General features: G+C 42.3%; 1 protein-coding gene across 1 annotated transcript in view; it reads left to right on the top strand.

Moving 5' to 3' along the window:
- The window catches only part of POU6F2 (POU class 6 homeobox 2), a gene marked incomplete at both ends in the record, with an annotated part of 485,745 nt that overhangs the window by 432,770 nt on the left and 30,144 nt on the right, over positions 1-22,831 (top strand). Inside the window, one exon of the mRNA XM_080918430.1 lies at positions 8,567-8,707. Within this exon, the coding sequence (XP_080774556.1) occupies positions 8,567-8,707 (141 nt within the window). The remainder of the gene's footprint in view (positions 1-8,566; positions 8,708-22,831) is intronic.

Here is a 22,831-nt window from a genome sequence, read left to right as displayed (position 1 = left end):
GAGTAGCACACGCCTCTGCAGAGCTTTCTAGTAGCTTGCCACATGCTTACAGTGTGTCAGCCTGACCCAGTGCCTTCTTCTTTGTCTAGTGTCTTCATAATCTAGACCCATACTCCATGCAGCACCTAGCTGTCTCCCCAGTGTGATCCTAGAACACTTGCTAGGATATCCGTGTTTACTCCGGGAGAGCTCCCTCTGTCAGTCTTTAGAGATGCCAAGCTTCTGTAAAGTCAGCTGCACAGAGCCTCAATTTTGACTCACTGACTGCTGTGAAGCCACAAACTAATTTTATGCCCAAGTGGCCTGACACCCCATAAAGCCCATTACAGCTCAAGGCTATCCACCAAACCACAAGGATAGAAAGAACGAACAGAAGAAAGATAAAGAGAGAGAAAGAGAAAGAGAGAGAAAGAGGGAGGGATTGAGGGAGGAATGGAAGGACGGGAGAGAGACTGGACAGCGTAGGTCAATTACTGACTATACCTGTGTGATGCAATCAAGAGATACAATAAGCAGGAATGGGTGGGCTTGCTGCCCACGTAACACAGCACGCTGTTTTACAGTCACGTTCCTGCACAATTGAAAGGGATACCTTCGAAAATAACACTGCAAAGTATAACACAAATTACCGTACAGTAAATGCATAAATCCACAGCACAGTCAGTTGCTATCATTGTGAAGTATATACATGCACATGTTATAGATCCTTATGATTGGTACATTTGCTAATACCAACACAAAATGTAAGTGTTGCATTGTGATGCTGCACTATGGCAACTCCAGCATCACTAGGCAATGGAAATGCATCACCTGTGTTGTGGTCTTTTATGACCATGACTCCGTATGCTGTCCATCATTAACCAAAATATTATGAAACCCACGACTGCAATCTCAAATCAATATCGAGCTGTTTGTCCAGTCCTCTATACCATTTCTAGGCTTTCTAGTAGGGGTTTTCCTCCAAGATGTCCAAAGAGAAGCCACATCTTCATCTTTACATGCCATCATCATTGAGTTTTCCGTCCTGGAGTATGACCAACTATGAACAGAAAGATCATTCAAGGGCCTTACAGCCTTGTAGGGAATGTGACTGTGTAGCTGCATTTATTGACCCTAATTTTTTTCTGATGAAATGCCACCTAGGGACTGAGAAATTTCTGGCCTTTTACCCCACAACTAAAGCTTAGGTTTATTAGTGAAATGTGAAATTAAAGGGTATAGAGTGTTTTTAAAAAGAAAAATGTAGACACACTCTTTTGGGTTTTTTTGTTGTTGTTTTGTTTTGTTTTGGGTTTTTTTGTTTTTGTTTTTTGTTGTTGTTGTTAAGACTGAAGTCTTGTACCTCAGGAAGATTTTTTTTCATACACTCATTCGCATAGTAATTCAATAAACGTCTATCCAGGGCCTCTGAGTGTATTTGATTATGAAAGACACTGAAAATAAAGCCATGTGCCAAAATTTACTAGAGGGTGATAGAGAGGGAAAGAGAGCATCCAAATAATTAAATAGTTTTTGCTGAGTCTTGTGAAGTGAGTTTGTTATTTTTCTCATCGCTGTGGAAATGTGCTCAACACAAGCAACTTCAGGAAGAAAGGCTTTAGACTCGCTCACAGTGTGAGGGTACAGCCCACTGTGGTGGAGACGCCACGGCAGCAGGAGATGAGACAGCTGGTCACGTTGTCTACTGTCACAAAGCAGAGATACACAAGTCTGTTTTCAGCTGCCTCTCTCCTTTGACCCTTATCAGTCCAAGACTAACCCATGGGAAGGGTAGTTCCACCCACATTCAGGAGTCCCTCCTTGGTTGAACCTTTCTGGTAACATCCTCACAGAAACTCCCGGATGTGTATTTCCGTGATGATTCTAAACCCAGTAAAGTATGACGAAAGAGATCTTTAAGAATTATTATTGTGGGGAAATACAGCTACATGTAAGAGAACAGACTGTGAACCAAGTCAGTTTGCCACCCAGTGTCTTCACGCATCTACCCAGGGCCCATCTTCTGTACCCACCACAAGTCCATCCTGCATTACTTTTGCAATAAATCAGGGCATTGTCTCCTTTATTTTCTATGGTTTTGGCTCATTGCCAGTAAGAAGAAGCTCACCTTGGATAGCTCTAATTAAGCAAAGTGTCTCTAAAGGGTGCTCGGGAAAAATGAAATGTGTGAGGAGCAAGGAAAGCTACTAAACTGCAAACCCACCCTTTGGATAGGTTAAAATCTGAAAAGTGGCCAACTGACTACCCAGGATACTGTGACTGTGTGAAGGGACTCAGTCCTGAAGCATTGTAAGCCTACAAGAGAATGGCTGGAATTACTATAGTAAGACTTACAAGGGGGTTATTGCTCTATACAGGAACTCTTCTGGTATGCTTCACGAACGGGTGCGTATAGATGCTTAGTTTTTGTTGTTTTGTTTCATGGCTTTGTGTGTGAGTGGCACTAAGGTTTGAATCCAGGATTTCATGTATGCTAAGTACATGCTCTACCACTAGACTGCACTACCATACAAGCTCTACCACTAGACTGCACTATCATACAAGCTCTACCACTAGACTGCACTATCATACATGCTCTACCACTAGACTGCACTATCATACAAGCTCTACCACTAGACTGCACTATCATACAAGCTCTACCACTAGACTGCACTATCATACATGCTCTACCACTAGACTGCACTACCATACATGCTCTACCACTAGACTGCACTATCATACAAGCTCTACCACTAGACTGCACTACCATACAAGCTCTACCACTAGACTGCACTATCAGCCTTGAGTCATGTGCCCTTTTCACTAAAGATGGAGATTGAGACACAGCTACCTAAGAGCAGCTTCAGAGTTTAGTTCCAGAATTCAGATGCCCGGTCACTGCCTGATATGACTTCTCCTTTAAAGCACAGAATGGCTCATTGATTGCCAATCACATTTCTGTATTATTCTGAACAGGTCTACACGGATCACAGATGCTAAGCTATTTTGGAATCCACCTCATCTGCTCCCTCTGCCTGCAGTCTGTGTTGTCACCCCTCTGAGTTTGGAAGTCAATGAATGGGTGGCTTATCTTTTCTTCCATCACTTCCTTTACAACCAAGTTTCTTCCCCTGTTTGAAGATAAGTCCCCACGAGATAGGGAACATGTCAGTGTACTATCCATCCAGCTTCCTCATGTTAGGGTGGGACATGTCTGAGACCCCACTCACACTCTAGAACCCTGCAGGATCAGGGTTCTCTTCTTCCTGGCCCTTGCATTATTTTCCAAAAATTCTCTTTGGCAATATAGCCGTGTATTAGAAAAGAATAAGATGTTCTCCTTGTGTCACTTTGCCGTTAAAAGATTAATTCCAAAAGTATAGAGAAATGTGTGTGACTGTGGGCTGATGAACCAGTGTTTTAGGACACTGAACTGCCTCAGATCACTTCCCCCCTTTGTTCCACGGATGTTGAATGGGCATCATTTAACACAGAGCTGCAATACAGCAGGAAGACAGCGCTGAGGACAGTAGAAACTGTTTTCCAACTGTTCTAAGGATCTGACACACAGAGAATCGTCGAACGGGTCAGGGAGAGCCTCCCAGCATAAACCGCATGTGAAGTAGCTCATTAGGAGGAACAGAGCCACCCATCCACCTAAAAGAAATGTTAAGGAGAAAAAGTGGCAGTTTGGTTGAAGGGTCTCAAAGACACAACAGACATGCTTCTTTCTTGCCTATAGGTAGAGAAAAAGCCAAGGTCTTAATGTATATAAATGAACCAAAAATAGCACAATTTTCCTGACTGTTTCTAATTATCCTTTGTGAGTCGCTGGCCCTTCAGTGAGGAGTTAGTCATGCACTCAATGTTTTCATTTAACATAAAATGGTGCCACACACCCAGACACTACACCAAAACCTTAGTAGCAAAAAGAACTGCTCCTAAACCCATGCTCTGTAAAATCCACATAGCTCATAGAGAATGACAGAACCATAGATCACCTGCAATTATGTACCAGGAAGGCTTTCAGCCCACACAGCCGGAAAGCCCTCTTAGGAAATAGGCATAAACATTGAATATCATGTCACAGCTAAACTGCTTCATTGTGCTATTCTATTTATGTAAATGAGTTTCACTATTGTAATTTAACCAGCGAGATTTCTTTTAAAATGTTATGGCTGCTGACATCCAACTTCAAGAAACATGAATCTCTTACCAAGAAGCAGGATAGAGGTTTCTGAGAAAAACACTTAGAAAAAAGCGTTTGTTCTTTTGTGACATCTGTGACTGGGACATCTGTAGATGATATACATGACACCCCTGGAGGCTGTACTTTGAAAGATGTTGTTAATTTTATCATAATTTAATGTTAATAGACAGCAAAGGAATTCACAATGCATATAGATTTGGTTATATGGACCTATTCTCCTGAGATCGGCACTCAGTAGCCCCACTGATGTGTGAACACAGAAATAAATAATTACAGGGAGAGGCAAGGAGGCTCAGAAGTTCAAGGCAGTCACTGGATACATGCAACATTTGAGGCCATCCTGGTCTACATGAAACTCTTCAAAAATAGGGGCAGAGGAGAGGGGGGTAAGGAGGGAGACATACAGACAGACAAACACACACACATACACACAAAGGGGGGGGATCATTATAAACACCAAGTGTTATTTTTCTCTAATCTTTTTTATTTCATGCTACTTTAAAATAAACTATTTCACAATGTTTTGACACGAGCCAGGAATTAAACTGTAAAACGAGCACTTGAAGAGAATTTAGAAATATTATAAACTACGTCTAAGAATAATGCACAATAAAGAAAATCATGTCTTCCCTGACGTCTCTGTCGCCTTCCACTTCTGGTTCTAGAACTGAGGCACAGCTGTCTCTGTCAATGTGGAAGCCCTCTCTAACAGGACAGAGGTGAGACAAGTAGGTGACAACTGCTACAAGTTCTTCTGTTCTGCACACAGTCTCCTGATGTGCGTCTAGTTTTTTATTTGCTCTATATTACTTCTACTCTTATCTTTTCAACCACAGAACTCATTTAGTTACCACATCAACTGGCTCGTAGCTTCCCTAAACTACCGTTTAAAAACCACAGAGCCAGACATAGTGACACTTGCCTATAACCACAGCACTGGGGAGGCTAAGGCAGGATAATCTCAAGTTGAAGGCCATCCCTGCTTACAGGGGAAGACGCTGCCAAAAATAAGCAAGCAGAAACATCTAAAGAAACTGTATGTAAAAGCAGGACCACTGTCATGTTATTTCTAAGGTAAGAAGATCCTGTGCAGCACAGCATGGTCTGTGGGAGTATTAGTCAGTACTTGTTAAGGACGTAAGCTATGGTTATACCTTAGGGTATTTTTTGCCTCTACTGAGCCCATCTGGTTTTGCAGCCTGACTCTCCTGCTTGAGCAGGGGAAAGGTGGGGTTTGGTGCCCTGTGGCAGAGGTATGCAACTGTATTTAAACTTATTTTTGATATTTTATTCTGTATTTTGGTGAGTGGATGAAACAAGCTGTAGATCCTGTAGCCACGCCTGAGGTGCTCAGGATGGGATGTCGAAATTCTCATCTGCTACAAACCCTTCCTCTGAGGCCTCCTGTATTTATAATAAGAACACACGAGAATCAGCATGTCTCTAACTGATCTGTTGAAAACACACCGTGCAATACAGTCAGATTTCTTCCCGGCTGCCTTTTCCCCTGGTGGGCAATGAAAGACGTGAAGGCATAAAGTTGGCAACCATTTCCAAATGCCAGGCTGGCCGTGCTCATTGTGTGCATGTATTGTGCATGGGCTCACGGCTGTCTAAATCTAGCCTGAGTCTCCGATCGAGAAGAAATAGTGATGGGGCACTGCTAATGTGACAGGACCGTGGACAGCACAGAGCTACATGGCCTGAGGTGGTGGCCATTCCCACCCCCTCCACTTATCTTAGGCAGTGCGCCTCTTTCCGACGGAAGAGCCAAGAAGTATTTCATGAGCTGTGTCCACTATGATTAAGATCCAGGTTGCCCTTACACTGGCTTGTAGCACAGCAGCCACATTTCGGTGTGTGTGTTTTAGCTGCAGAGCAAGGCCTGCCCCACTTCTCCATAGAACAAGGTCCTAGCCACACAGATAAAGCAGGAAGCTATCTGGACAGGAAATGAGAGCCATGCAAGGTTAGGGGGATAGAGCTCAGTGGGAAAGCACTTGTCTAGACAAAGCCCTGGCTTGGCTCTGCGGAACAGAATAACAAAAACAAAACCCGTCCAAGTTGGCATTCTCTCCTTTAAGATGGAAAGGTAATGTACGCAAGTACCCACACCCATATACGTACACACATACAGGACATACGGACAGTAAAATCATAGGACCAGGAAGGAACTTTTGGAGTAGTTGAGAAACCTTCTAATACCCATTTCCCATTCTTAACCCTTAAACAGAAGACTCAGAAGTCCTCGTAAGTAATTGTCTTTACTTTGTATTCGCAATGAGTTCTTGGGCAGTAGCTGATTCCACAGCAAATACAGTTGACTACTGCTGAATAATACACTGGTATCTTAGACTTGGAGAGTCCTACGTTCCCATTGCTGCTCCACACCAGAGAGTCCGTCCATCATTTCCTAAGGTGCTGCACGATCTTCATTAAAGAGGATAACAGCTTGTCTCCATCAGACGACACTGACTAGGTATAAACTTAGATTCCTCACTCACAATTGGAGACAAAGCTGTCTTTTCAAAACAAGAGCCAAACGTGACATAAATTCATCATTCTTTAGGGATTTAAGTTTATCTTATGGCTCCAGGAAATTTTGTTACGATTTCAGCTTTATGCATCACAAACAATGGAAGCTGGGTCTTCGCAAGTGAGCTCAGAAAGGAACACCAACCAGTGTGCAATGTCTGTGCCGGGTGCTGGAGGGTTCTGTGTCCCAGGAGCACAGTGTGGGCCGTCCATTGTGGGTATCCTAACTAAAGCAAGGAGTGTTTTCTGCTAACACATCCCACCTCTCAGGCAGAGTCACTCTGTAGACATAGGCAAAACACCAAGGGCAAGGCTAAATATTAAATTCCAAGATGGTGGTCTGGGTCAGGGCTTCTTACTAGAGTCAAAGAATGAGATTTTTTTTTCTACTTAAAAGAATAGTCATTTTTCTTAAGAAAGAGATAATGACAAAAGACAAAGTAATTAGTTTAAAGTGAATTTTTCTTTCTAAAACAATGCGCCAGTCAATGAGATTTGGGGTGTAAGGGAAAGCAAGGATATACATTAAAATCTCTTCATTATTATTTCTTTACTCATTAAATAAGTAAAGTAAATTCTGGAGTGGAAACGTGGGAACTCTATGCCTAAGACACCTGGTGTACCGTTCAGCAGTACAGTTGATGTAAACTCTGGAGAAAGTCCCAAAACAATAAAGACACAAAATATTTTCTGAAAGGGAACAAAATGGAAAAAAAAAAAAAGAGAGAAGGGGAGAACAGAGACGGCAGAGAAGAATAAAGAATGTTTAAAAAGTAGAAAGAACATTTACAAATAACACTAATAAAAAAAAAAAATAGGAGCTCTAGTACGACTAATTCCCCCCCCCCCCCCCCCGTCGGAGCCTTGGCAGGTCTCTGCTGAAATTCAGGAGATGCATGAATGTGGAGCACAGTGATGGAAAATGCATTATTATACACAGTTGTTGAAGTTGAGAGAAACTATACAGAGAGGAAAAAATAACACCCTAGAATAAATACAAATGAAATTCATGTATCAAAACCAGTACTGTGAAAATAGTTTAAATGTTTCTTGAATTTATATCTAGTCATTAACCTAAATGCAGATTTCAGTTCATGCCACCCTTCTGCCTCATGGTCAGAAGGCCTGAAAACCTGCGGTGTGGAAAATTGGCAGGAGAAAGAATATTGAATTGGTCTCCACGGAAAAACAGAATTTGGCAGCCATAGCCACCTTCCTGTCCTGGTCTCTCTCCCTCTGTTTATTCCTTCCTGGTACATGTTTGTTGCAGGAAAGAGGCCAGGTTGGGTAAAACAGGAAGTAATTGTCGGTCTGCATTCACCAGTAACTTTGAATCTCTCCTCAAAATGAGCCCCACGTGTCCCAACCACAGACCCACTGGCTCTGTCAGGGCACAGGAGTTGGACTGCCATTTCACTAATTTTGGTTGATTCGAACCCCAGAAATGAAAGTGAGGTCCGAAACCGGCCCCTCAAAAATAACCCTAAAAGCAGCTGTGATTTATACGTGGGAATGATAAATCCACACAGAAACCCTGTGGACAGCAATTTCCTCTACCCACCCTCCTTCACATGATGATCTCAAAGAAGAATGACATTTCCTTAGAATTGTATTCTGTGATCCCCACCCAAATTCAGGCTCCCTCCCTTCTAGGCTGTCCCTCAGCTGAGCCCCCCACCTTAACCCTGACTTCCTAAGTCAGGTTTCGAAGAAATCTCTTACTGAGACCCCGCAGTAGTTCGGGCCCTTTGCATGAGCAAGCCAGAGGGAATGTTGCGTCGTCGCTGCGCGGTTGACCCTACCACGTGGTGGTTTTCACCCTGATCTTTTCTTTCTTTGCAGCTGGTTAATAATCCTCTAGCAAGTCAGGCCGCCGCTGCTGCAGCAGCCATGGGTGCCGTAGCAAGTTCACAGGCCTTTGGCAATGCCCTCTCCAGCCTTCAGGGGGTCACAGGTCAACTAGTTACTAATGCACAAGGACAGGTGAGTGGGAGACGGGAGAAAAAGTGCATCTTTACACGGCAGATTGAACTCGGAAAGGAAATGAATTTCTTTTGCATGACAGTGATATGTAGCTGCCTCTATGTGAGGCAGATAAATAATGTTTACTAGCAATATCAAGTATAGGAAAGGGGTGGAGAAGTGTTTCTACATTTTAGAGGCGAGATTTTTCTTTCCCCTAAAATGCCAAGGTTTTATGGTGTTTTTTTTTTTTTTTTTTTTTTTTTTTTGTGAGATGGCTAGTGTTGTGACCCAAGTTAAAGAATCCTCCCCCCCCACCCCGTCTCACTATTGGGACATTCTTTGAAATAAACAATCAAAAACTAAAAGTTTCAAAGAAATTCTTGCTTTGCTTTTTTTTTTTTTCACTTAATTTTTTGGGAGAAACTAATGTCTTTGACTAACCCCAGTAAAGCCATGTTCTGTTTGTGTGGGAAGTTAATGCACAGTCATATCCCAGCGATAACAAAAAGTATGTGTGTGGTAGGGGGAGTTACATACCAGGTGTCATTAAGCCCCTGGTACTCTAGCTAATTTCTGGGGATCTGGAAGGTCTCTTGCAGGCCTGTGGATTGTCACTAATGTGTCAGGTCCACTAACCCTTCCCTGTGTCACAGGAGAGCACCCATTGTCCTACGAGGTCCATGTGCTCATGTCATGTTCACATAGGACAGAACTTCCGTGATCAGCAACCCTAAAAGCTGCAGAAAAAGACAGGGAGGAGCTGAAGCTGGCGATGGCATGTGGCCTCCGTGGAAAGCCGGAGCCCAGCCTGGGTGATTAGTGGCCTCAGTTTTCCAGCATGGCCATTTGTGATCATGAAACTCAGGGAGAGCATCCTTTCTTTACCCGGCAGTGTGCTCACATAACGCCCTGCTACGTGCAGCTACTCTGCAAAAGCAGGCATCTCAGTGTTATAAACCCTTGGTTTGTGTTCTGTTTTATACATAAAGAGCAAACAAAGACGCGTTATAAGCAAAATCATCTCTACCACAGCCCAGGGAAAGAAACAGCTGACCTTGTTATATTTCCTGGGCGGGTGTAGGATTGTCCCATCAGAGGCCTGAGGGCTGAACGGTGGAGCTTGTCAAAGAGAGGCCCCGAGTAATGAATCATCTTATCACGGGTGCACACCACACATATTAAAGGAGGGTTGTATGAACACGGTGCCCTCTACAATAACCTTTCAATGTCTGCTTTAACCCTTGTTCCAATTCCTTTTCATCAAAGGATCATTTTATGCAGCCAGCTCTAAATGGAGGCTCTCCAAAGCGTATTAAGAGTTCTAGAAGGCTGTGGGGATTGGGGTGGAGAAAAAGTTGGTTTTGATATCTATAACTCACACATACTTCAGGCCCATGCTGGAAGCAACCTCAAGATGTTAATGTTAAGAGTTGAAGAGCAAAACCAAATCTGTGTGGCCAGGCATTTCCTGTGATATTTCTGTTTTGCCATTCAAGTGAATGTTCTATTGTGTTCCCTACAATGGAGAAATGCTTTAAGGCTTGAAATGGACTACTTGGTGCTTTCTTTTCAAATGCTTTGGTACCTGACTAGCCAGTGGAAACTTTTTAGCAACCAGAATTTCCACCTTTATCACCCTAAGCCCTGGAATCTCTGTCACAGTCAGCAAAAATATCAAGTTCAGTACTCATAGGGTTATGTAGACAATGAATCAGAGTTAATTATATAGTACCTTTTGTTATTATTTTACAAGTTGTGTGAGGATTGTTTATTTGTATTTACAGTAAATATAAATCCTAAAGTGAACATCTACTACCTTAAAAGAGAGAAATCATCATTGATATGTGTGGGTTTTGTCTTGTGTTAATGTGATACAAAAGAAAGACATATTGGGGCCAGGATAGTACCATTCACCTTGTTTAACATACCCTGCTACCGAAGACTGCTACACTCAGTCCACGTTAGCTTCTTAGAAGTCTCCACAGAGATTTCCCAAGGAGATGTGAAGAGAAAACTGAATATTTGGAAATCGCTTACTGGAGTTCTTGGCACCCATCCTTTTTTGTGCTTAGAAGTGTATCCAAGAGTAATGGCATTAATACTAAAGTTAACCCCGAGTTTGAGAAACAAGACCTACTGATAGTTACATAGACAGATGGGGAGATTTGTTCCACAGGGAAACCATGGAGTCACCCAAAGTGTTCATCCTTGTCCTCACTTCCTACGATCCTCTCTACACCCTATGGACCAAAGACAGGATTTAAGAGACCTAAATGAGCCTTCAGGCCTACACAGGGTTAACTTTAGGTACCTATTCTATCTGGTTTTCAATGCTTAGCTTACCCAAGCCTACTCATAACCTTCAAGGCCTCTCTATGTACACTTGCACCTACAGGAGCAGCCTCTTCTCTGTCCCCGAATCTTGGCCTTTGGGTCTCAACAGCAAGAAATCTCACTTACCCAGGTCTCGCTGTTTAACTTGCCTGCCTTGGATGTGTTGAAGAAAAACCTTTTGTCCCTTCGTCCCCACCCCTACCCCAGCCTCTGATCATAACAAATAAAAGAAAATGTTCCTCCATTTTCATACTTTTCTTGCTTTGCCCTATCATAATTATTAATTCAAAAGACAGAGAGTGATCACTAGAGTTATCAATTTAACAGGCACAGCAATCTAAAATCACAAAGTACCTGTGCCACCCCAACACTAAGGGGTTTGAACTTCCCTTTTGGGTGAAAAGGTAACTAGTAACCAATAGGCAGACAGCTAGCATTGGCTGCTGCACTACCCAGATCATGATAACTCTCTTTACTTCCTGGATCACATACTTGTGCAAGGAGAAAAAGAGGAAGTCTAAGATAACGGATTTAATTCCAAATATGGTCTGAGCAAATTCTTGAGCCCTCTGCCTCACTTTTTCTAATTATACTATATGAACAATAAAATCTAGGCAAGCGCTAGACTAGGTAGATGGCTCATCGGTAAAGTTCTCACAGTTCAAGAGTTCGGACCTGGGAGTGACAGCACACACTTGCAATCTCAGCACTGGACAGCTGGAGACCTGAGGATTGTGGGCTGGCTCCTGGACAGCCTAACTTCACAATCACTGAACCCTGGGTCCCAGTGAGACAGCTTGCCTCAAAAAATAAGTACACAGATCCTGATGAATGACACCCAAGGCTTCCAGATTCTACACATACACATACACACACATACACACACACACACATACATGCACACACATACATACACACACATATACACACACATACACACACATACACATACACACACATACACACACATACACACACATACATACACATGCACACACATACACACACATACACACACATACACACACACACACACACACATACACACACACATACACACACACATACACACACACATACACACACACATACACACACACACACACACACACACAGAGTCCCTTGGTTATGAGAATTAACTGAAATCGTGTCTTAGAAAATATTTTCTGGGAGCTCTAGCATACAACTTAACATTTAGTGACCAATGCCACAAGTATTCTCACCACTGTTTTTTCTCCGTTTTTATTTGGATGCTCAGCAAGAGGCAGATAGGAAGGGATCTGCAGGCAGGCTGTGGTTCCTTGGCTAGGAAGCCTCAGGAGATCCCTTTGTTCTCTTTGTGCCCCGATTTCTCTTCTGAAAAGTGGGTGAATGCCAACACCTTCATTGACCTGGAGTACTTAGAATGTGGTTGACCAATCAGTCATGTCTCAGAGCAAATGGTCAGTAAATGATGTTAAGCAAGATGAACGTCTTCCTTTGGTGCGGATGAAGGTTTGGTGTGAATCTCAGCCATGAGACGTTAAGTCATCCCAGGGCACCTCAGCCTCCCAGAGGTGCAGCAGAGGGTGGAGAGTAAAGGTTCCCATGTGTTCTCCTAATAGTGTTTTGAGAAATTGGCAAGAAGGTTTACCTTCAATTTGTTCAGCTACGAAACTCCCTCCTTATATCTTTGGCAATATCTCCTATTGGCATTGTTGCAGCAAAGTAGAAGGAAATGAAATTCTGCTTTATTCTAAGGTTAAGGAAAGCATTTTATATTTTAACTGAAGCTCATGGCTGTCCCCTGATGAAATTAGCTCCTCCACCACTCTAAAGCTTCGAGAGGTGAAAACCAGGGAGCTCAGAAGCCCATCTTTGTTCTTTATAGAGCCAAGCATGTACAACACAAAAGCAAGCAAACAGCGTTACCTTTTTGTTGTTGTTGTTGTTTGTTTTTTAAGTAGGGTTACCCCGGCCTCCAACTCCCAAGTGCTGAGATTACAGGGTTAGGTGGCCACACCTGCTGACTTTTTCCCATCCGTTTTTAAAAAGAACAGAAAAAAGTACCCACACAGCCCACACAGGTCACTCGGAAATATGCAAGCTTCTATACAGCTAAACAAAAGAAGCAAAGCTTGCCTGATACAAAGAGAATTTATATGTTCTATGTGGGCCAAAGGCTGCCTTCTAATGACCATGACTGGAAGGTGTGGGGCACAAAAGGCAACCCTCACTGAGTGGAACATTGTGGGGCCGGCTTCATCTCAAGCCCTGTGGTAGGTGGGGGAGGCGTGAGGACTTCTGAGCCCTTAGACCTGGCAGGAAGTCCCCCCACAGGTTAGCTCTCCAAAGACAGGCAGCTGAAGAACTGCACTCCATGTGAGTCCTCTGAGTTATAATTACAAGCTCAATGACATCTCTAGGGCAGTATCATTGAAAACCTAAATTTTTACTAAAACATAAACATTCCTATTCATCAGCAGAATCGCCTCATGTAGTTTTTATAATTTTTTGGATTTCTTTCCCAACAGTAAAAAACATAAGCCCTTTAATAAATTACAGCTATTCCTTTAAAATCAAATCCCTCCCCCCCCCCAAAAAAAAAAACCTGGAAAAGTGAATATTAGCACATAATTTAAATGGAAAGATGAGACTCCCTACGATCAACTCATTGAAGTTATAATAAATGCTAATCTCAGCCACAAGGTTGAGAGATAAGAAATTCGATGGCTGCTGATCCTCTCCAGAGTCTTATGCGATCTGTCTAGAGGCCTTTCAAAGCCACAACAGTGCAGTCTGTAGAACAGTTTTCCAGTCCTGCAGAAAAGGGAGACATGGTGTGTGGTTCTCATTATGAATAACCGTCAAGGCCTATTAGACCCAGGCAAGCCGGCGATGGGGTTTCTGCGGCGTCCCACGTAGCATCCTTAACTTCATTTCTTAATAGTGAAGCACACAAAACACATAGAAAAATAATTCTTCCGAAACAACACAAATACTTCCATTTCCCTTCTGGCCTCAGTTCTCTTGTTGATTCTCAAAAGAAAACAGAAACTCCAGACAGAAAGCACATTCTCCCTTCCATTTCATCGGTGGCCACGGTGGAAAACTGTGACATTTCTCTACAGATTGTATGGTTTTACCACAAAATATTAATTTTAAAAAGCATAAAATGCATAAAACACTACTATTTTTAAAACTACACTAACAACACAATCTATTTAGACAATGAGTAAGGATAACAATGAATAAGGATCAAGCATATTTTGTTGAAAGTTCAGAGCTGCTGTCTGTGTGTTTTCTCATAAATATAGGTCTAGCAAAAACTATTTTCCCCATTTTCACACGTCACAAGAGGGGGTTTTAATGTGTAATAGTAATTGAATGCACTGTACCTCAGCTATCATTTTGAGTGAACATTTTTTTCAGTACCCTCTGGAGGGCAAGAAATGTTATCTTCATGGGGTTGGCAGCATCCGAAGAATATCACACTGGCTTCTTAGTGATAAAGATAAAATAATAATCAGCCACCCCAACCTATCTACTAACACAGCAAAATCTGCCCTCCGAGCCCAGTTAAGGGCTTTATTGCTTCATTTCTGAGCTGTTTGCCTAAGTGCTCCCCTCACAGTCCCTCAGAAAGCTCTGAGAAGCCTGGTATCAGGACCACAGTGCGCAGTCTTGACGAATTCTGAGCTACAGTGACCTCCTAGGTTCAGAGAAGTTAGCAGAGTCAAGGCCAGCAGGCTGTAGGCTCGAACGTGTGTGTGTGTGTGTGTGTGTGTGTGTGTGTGTGTGTGTATCTTATGTATTAACATGTCAAATGTTATCCCTTTTCCTGGTTTCCTCTTCTCCCTCTGTTGGGATTCTGTAAACTCTACCCCACAGTTACCTGGCAACAGCCAGGTACACTCTGTCCCAGTGACCTGACACTATAAAGGGGCTGCTCACCCCCTCCCCCCTCTCTTGGTCTCTTCATCTCTCCTTCCCTTGCTCCCTCTTGTCTTGCTCTTACTCTCCTTTGTCCCTTCTCTCCCCGTTCCCTTCCCCCCTCTTTCTCCATGTGTTCATGGCCAATCTCTTCTTCTCTACTCTTCTCCTTTCTCTCTCTGCCCCCACAACCCTCTTAACTCTTCTCCCATTCCCTGAATAAACTCGATTCTGTACTATACCATCTTGTGCCTGGTCCCTCAGGGGGCAGGGATTCCCAACATGGGTCCCCCAGAGGCATCCCCCTTTCCCCTATGCCTTGCCACACCTCCATAGAACAACTCCCCCACCACACACACACACACACACACACACACACACACACACACACACACACGCACACTTAATCTTTTTCTTAACACCCTCCCCCTGCTTCTGTAAGGATGCTCCTTCTCCCACCCACCCTCTCCCTCCTGCTGCCCTAGCATTCCCCTACACTGGGGAATTGAGGTTAGCGAACTTTCTTAATCCTTAATTCCCGAACTAACACTTAATAAAATCTACTTGTGTGCTTTAGCAAACGCTGTTGCCTGCAGACCTCACTTACAGCTGTTCATGTTTTTTAAATGCTTTTGAAAGCAGGAATCCTTCCTGGGAGGAGATGGGGCCCTTGCCACCAGAACTTTGCTGTGACTTCCGGTTTGTTGTCTTACCACCTTTGTAGAAAGGAGGAGGAGTCTCAAACTGTTTCAAGAATTTCCAGGGACTCATAACATGTAAATTACTGGACAACTAATGTTTGCCTATCTCAAAGCAAACTTTCTTTGGCCTTTATGACCTGCAAAGACAGGTCGGAGGTGGAAACAGAAGGCCAGCTGATTAAGAGTCCAGCTGATATCTGAGTCTTTACCATCCTGAACTCAGATGAAAGTCCTGTTTTTAACCCTGGTGTGCAGTGACTCAGTGGATGCTGGGTTCTGAGGGAGGGATGGCTACTGGAGGTTCTGCTGCAGACTCTGAACTCAGCTGTGGCAGGGTTGATCCAGTTCTGCCCACCCAACGCTACTCCAGCACCAGCTGCCCTTATTACGCCCTCATCCCCTCCATGCCTGATATAAAGTACTTATCAGCCCAGAGGCCAATCAACATAAAGAACTTTAAAAAGATCCCTCTGGGGTCTTTCTTTTTAGCCTCCACCTCTAGCAGAACGCACACTGTTTATTACGAGAGGTTAGCAGTAATACACAGTAAAATCTGCCTCTGTAGAATTTACCCAGAAAACCTAGCAGGAGATGACCATGTCTTTGCTACCTAAAGCAGGATGTTGAGCTGTTTCTTTCTTAAGTCTGGCCACTACAACCTTTTGTCACATTGTACTTCATCCATAAGCCTTTGTTTTCATGGGAGTAGAGAAATGGTTTCCCCCTGTAGATTTCTGGATAAAACTCATACAGTTCTTTTGAGGCCAGTTAATTCTTGTAGCTTCCCAACTAGCATCTCTAATTGTAAACATCTAGTCAGCTAGAGGATGCTATGTACAGCCCACAAGGAGCTGATTAGGGCTGCCCTGCTTACATTAAAAAGAAATGAATGAAAAGGAGTGTGCTCCCTGTTAGCAGACTCCCACCCTGTCTAGCAGAATCCCAAGTCGTCAGTTAATTCACTCTGGTAGAAAAGTACTGTCTATCCCTAAGAAATAACCATGTGGCTCATTTGAGTACAAAGAGCTCTTCAAGCATCTTGAACTGCTGGCGTTTAGCTGCATGTTCCTTTAGGTCAAGTGATATGAGAGTAGGGAGAGGAAGGAGGGAGGGAGAAAAGGAGAGAGAGAGGGAGAGAGGGAGAATGTCTACCCTAGTGAGCTCCTACCTGGGACCATCAGTAATACACCGTGGGAAGCCATGGAAGGCTTTGATGGTCCCACCTGTACAGAAGGACAAACTCTCTAAGAGTTCAAAAAAACACAAGTCCTCAGGCCAGCACCTTGGATAAATAGCAGGGCTGAGATCTGAACCCAGTGCCCACTGTTGTGCTCCAGTACCACTCTGGCGTCTCTGGTTGAAAGGCCTGAGAACAAACAACCTAAATCTCTACATTTAACAAATGGGAATGCATTTCTCTCCATAAAGTCCATTGAAGGAAATTATTGTTCCGGAGGGTCACTGCACCCCTTTTTACTTCTAAATTCTATTGGGGGTTTCTTCTCTACTTTCCCCCCACATAGTTCACAAGTAAACAACACAAGAAACACTACAATTAACTAATAAGCTGTAGGCATTATGCTGGGTAGGTTCTGAGCTATTCTAATCCTGTCACCTGTTAAAACCCACACAAATGCCCAGCATTTGCTAATCTGACACCTCCTGGGCTGGCTCTGTTTCATCAGCCTGTGCTTAGGATGAACTTCTCTTTGTCATGGATTCCTGGTCCATCTACCGTTAGATGTAATGCTAACTTTCTTCTCATTCTCGCTTCTCTCTTCTCCCTCTGTGGTCTCTCTCAAAACCCCTCCTAAATTCTAAGTTCCACCTTTCTATCTTCTCTGCCCAGTCATGAGCCCCGGCCATGTTGATCAATCAAGAATTAATGGGGAGAAGCCAATTACAGTAAAATGGTTATACAACACACAGGACAAACCCTAACAAAAGTCTCACAGAGTACTCCTGAAGGTGTATCTATACACACACTTGAAACCTGAAGACAAGTATTTCCTACCAACTCGATATTCTAATTCATGTGCTTACCTGTTTTAATATTGCTCATCAGAGATACTGAAGAGGTGTTTTCAGGGAAGTCTCTAAAACAATGAGACAGACTTAAAGTCTGTCTCAGATCTACACCAATCATGCCAGAGGAAAGCAGACAAACCATGTGCAGTACACATAGATGGTCACCCAACAACACAAATGCCCTCCATATTAGCTTCTCAGAGCTCAGTAGGAAACTCTATGGCAGTCAGTCCGGCAAAACACAAAATAATGCGAGAATTAATTAAGCTCGAAGCATGTTAAGATACCTCATGGTCTTAGATCCTCCCCCCAGAGACCTATTAAATAACTAATAAATAACTAAAAGTTATTTATTTTTTTATTATAAAATAAAAAATAAGCTTGGTTTGAATTGGGGTTTGAACAGTGAAAGAAAAGAATGTTCAACTCTGTCAGGATATCATAAGCTTTCCCCAAGATATCATAAGCCCCATCTTCAAACTATCATTATTGTTAAAACATTACAAAATACGATAGGACATTAAACTCACATATAAGATAGAGCCACCCTTGAAGTAAATACCCTTTAAGCCAAACATGCACCCTACATTTTTGTTGGTCCATGAGCTGGCTAGTGCTCATGAAGATGTCAGAAGTCATCAACTTACAAGGCCCGTAAGAGAGAAATGAATAGATCAGAGGCAGAGAAGAATGGAAATGTCTCAACTCAGAGCAAGGAAAGGGGGCAGATTCAAGATCAAACCAAGCCTCTGTGCAACACCGTCAGAAACAAAGCATTAGCTCCCACTTTCTATTGGTTTCCTTGCCTCACTTTCACTGTCCTAAATAACAGTGAAAGTAGTCCCTTATGCGATGTATGAAGCTGGACCATTAAGAATGCTGCATAGTCAGTACTTACAAGTGCAGCTTTACAGCTATAGGCAAATGGCATTTGGCAAGTCATGCACAGATACACAAGAAGAGAATGTGGCATACTACCTGGATGGGACACCTGCCAATAGATAGTGACAACAACCCAGAACCTCCCTGAAGTAACATGGCTGAGCAATGCCCGTATCTCCACCTGGAAGGGACTCCAAGGCTAAAAACTGAGGCTCTCAAGTCAGACAGGCAGGAGGAACCTAAGCTCTCCATTCCAACATACCCCCAGAAGCCAGCCAGATAAGGCTAATCTCCCTCGGCTAGTTTTCTCTTCTTTAAACTGATAAAATGTTCACTAAAGTTTAAGAGGGCCACTATTAGCAACAATCATAAATTTAGTAAGTGGTGGCTACTTACAGAGCACTAAGTGCCAACAGGTACTTAGCCCTCGGGATGTCCCAACCACTGCATTCCCACCACTATGGCCATTGTACAGATGGGTGGAGAGCTCCCAAGGTCACCCTGTGGGAAATGCAGGAACCAAGCTCAGCGTTGTCTCGGAATGCTCTCTGTCACATGCTCTGACAGCAGTTGGAAGCTTGTGCTTTCTTCTCAGTGCATCTCAAGAGCCAAGAACACTACCTGGCCCACAGCAAATATGAAATAGCAATAAAGCCCATGGCTTGGATAGTATTTCATATATGCTAATATACTCTTCAGTGAGCAGTTTGCATAGGTTCAGTATTTCATTTCATGGTCACTGTGCTCTTGACTTATACCAGTTCATAGCTGATGGGTAGTTTGGAGGCTTAGGAACATTATTCAGCTTTCCAGAGCCACACAGTGACTAAAAAAGCCTAGACCGAAACCCAAATCTGGCTGCTTCAAAGCCCATATTTTCTTGAGCAAACTGCTGTCAATATAAGCTTTCTACAGACTTGATACTGTGCCTGACTATAGGAGATATCCCATAACATCATGTATGTATGTATGTATGTATGTATGTATGTATGCATGCATGCATGAATGTATGTATGTTTGTGTGCATGTGTGTATGTATGTGTGTATGTACGTACATATGTATGTATACTTAATCCCCTTCAGTCAGTTTTGATCTCAAGTGAGGCCCACTGAATGCATTAAAGTTTTATGTGAAAATGTTTTTAAACACTATTCAGTATTCCCAGGTTAAATGAAAATGACTGTGTTCTGTTACTTAACCTTTCTTTAACTTCTTTTAAAACTGTACAGCTAGTGTAAAGTGGGAACACAATACAGGTTGTTAAATGCTTAGGCCTTATTTAGTGAGTCACAGGAGTCTCAAACATGTCCTTACCACATTTTTCTTTTGGCCACGTCAGTCATGAAACCATGGTCCCTCCAACATGCAGAAAAGGCCAGGTGGCGGTATAGAATCTACTACCCACATGATGAGTGTGATGGGAAACCTTTTTTTCTCAAAATTAACAGTTACTCCAGGCTAGTAGATGTCTAGCCTGCCCCCCTCCCCAATACCACAATGGGGCAGAACAGCATTGGCTTTTTTTCCTAACGAGATGTACTCAATTTAAGCAAAAGGGAGGGCCAGAGGGAATTATCAGCCAGTTAGGTGCCTTCCCTCCCCACCCCGTCCCCTCCTCCTACATTGTATCTTTAAGTCATTTTAAGCTGCCTTCCTGAAAACCCAGAAGGCAGGAGATCTAATGTATACACTGCATAGACCCTGCTTTCAATTTACAAGAAATTTGAGAAACTACAAGAGAGAAAAGAACCATGAGAATCTTTTCAGTATCATTTAGCTATAAAACTTTTTAATATAAAGGATGGCCTCTTCAAGAAAATGGGATGCTCATATTTAAAACACGTGTAAAATCTACTTAAATAAACAAAAAAAAAAAAATGGAACACGGGGACCCGGATTCAGAATGCTCACCCTGATTTTGGAGATGAGATCACATGGTACTGCCTAGGTTGGAATGGCTCTGTAAACTTAGCACCGGCTCCCACAGTGAAGATCCTAGATGAGTTATGAGTGACTATGGGAATTAAATGTGTACGGTTTTGAGAGACATTTAAAATAAAGATAAGAAAACTCCGAGAGGCCACAGGTGGGGCACAGCCCACTCTCCTTGATAACATTTGTCAACAACCATCTGATCAGTGGGGTTCTGGCTGAAGACCAGCCACCTATGAAAATGAGTTTTTTTGCAATTTTATGAGAGTAGCTCATCAACATAATTCTAACAAGTCTCAGTCTTTGTTGTAAGAAATGAGAGATCCTGCAGTCTCACCTTCCAGAACATTAAGGAAACATTACTAACAGGAAATTGAAAAAGTAATATGTGTTGGAATGATGAGGACAACTTTTCTCTGATTGAGCAGACAGATAAGCATCACATACAAGTATCAAAATACATTTAATTTTGCCACAACAATGGACATTTTCCTCACAAAAAAATACAAGAATCATCCTAAGCTCATGGACCTGGGTTCTGATGGACAGATGTGTCTGGAACTGAGTTTCCCTCTTCACCCTTCCTTTCCCTTGGAGGCTTGTTTTGTTGTTAACCTCATTTAAATTCAGCTTTACAGCCTGATGCACTCACTGGGTATAAACACAGAACCAGGAGGTACTAAATATGCATAGGGCTTTCTTGAGCAATTGCCAAACATTTTTTGCACCCCATTCCATTAAATGTGAACCTATTTCAATGAAGGGTAAACTATGAATATTGAAAATCATTGGTCCCCGTTTTGTCTTTGGTTGGTTGGATGGTTGGTTGTTGGTTGAAGGGTGTTTTGTTTTTGTTTTGGTTTTTACTGGGGGGTTGTTTTATTTTAATTTTTTGTTTTTGCTTGTTTGCTGCTATAGTTATTTCTTTCTTCTTTTCGGATGAAATATAGAATAGTTGCTTTGTTTGGAAGATGTTTCCTGGCTATGAATCAAGGTATTCTTTCAAGCAATAAGTAGCTTAAGTCTGATTTAGTCACTTAGACTGGCAGCAGCAAATAGAAAAAGAAATGCTTTCCAGAATTCTAAGTTTTTGCTGTTGGTGGTGGTTTTTTTGCAGGCTAGAATTAAAACTTAAAGTCTTGGGGAAATCTAGGTAAAGGCTGACCAAGGGTGGTCCTTCTGCAAAGTGACAGCTTCACAGTAGGGTGATGTTCTTTGAAAGAGAGACAGAAAATATGTTCGACCAGAAAATGAGAGACATCCATAGTTTAATTTATAGACTGTCTAAAAGCAGAATCAGCAAAGAAAAAAAAATGCTTCTGATTATCATTAAGAATTTGTCAACATCTGGACACAAATAGTTCTTCCACTCCATCACTAGATTAAGTGTGAAGAATGTATGACCACTGAAGAGAATCTGACATGGAACTGTCAGCCCAGCTCTGTACATAGTTCTGTATCCCCCAACCTAACAACTAATAGTCAAGTAAATAATCAAAGAAGAAGTAGTGTAGGATTTAATGTAGACATTAAATCCCAGGCCACACAGCTCAAAGGAATCCTCTTGCTTTAAGGGGGTATCACCTCTGCTCTTGTAATAAGTAACTATAGATTAAAGTATACTTTAAAAAACCCAATTAGAATTCTGGAGATAAGCAATGAGAGTCCCTTTTATAAGTTGTATTCATGAGGAGCCTGCCACCTTGACCTCTTTTCTTCTTGAAGACCTCACCTCCAAATACCACCACATTGAATAAAGTTTCACCATGACCTGCCGGGAAGATATACAAATGCTCTGCAGAATTACCTCAGAGGAGGTGATGTCTTGCAAAATCATTCCCCTCCTCTCCTGCCTTCACTTTCTTACTTTCTAGATGAGTAAAACTTATAGAAACCCAGCAACATGGGGAAAACCATTGAACTCCTTAAAATACAAACTTTACCAGTGTGCTGTTCAGTGCTGGGCAGGTATCCATCTGATATAGTTCAAAAATAGTGGGCATCTATATTTTGTTCAGAAAAGCTTATTTCTTGGGCACTGGTTTCTATGCACCATTCATTCTAAAAATAGAGACTACAAAGACTTACAATGATTCCTTGTTTCTGACTTGAATATAACATCATTGATGGACATTTGACTTAATCATTTGATTAGACAGATTTTTTTTTCTGGCAGTTTTTCTTACTCCTTGATTGTAGAAGCCAAATAAAATATAGTAAATCTCACAATCACAAAATATATATATATACATATATATATTATGTGTGCATGTGTGTGTATATATATACCAAGTTTATGGGGCATCTTAATTTTTATTAGAGTTTTGTTATTAAAAAAAATTCCCACATACT

The sequence above is a fragment of the Micromys minutus genome (assembly GCF_963924665.1).
Source record: "Micromys minutus genome assembly, chromosome: 6".
Lineage (NCBI taxonomy): Eukaryota > Metazoa > Chordata > Mammalia > Rodentia > Muridae > Micromys > Micromys minutus.
The sequence above is the reverse complement of the archived record's forward strand: the minus strand, read 5'-3'. Positions and strand labels throughout refer to the sequence as shown.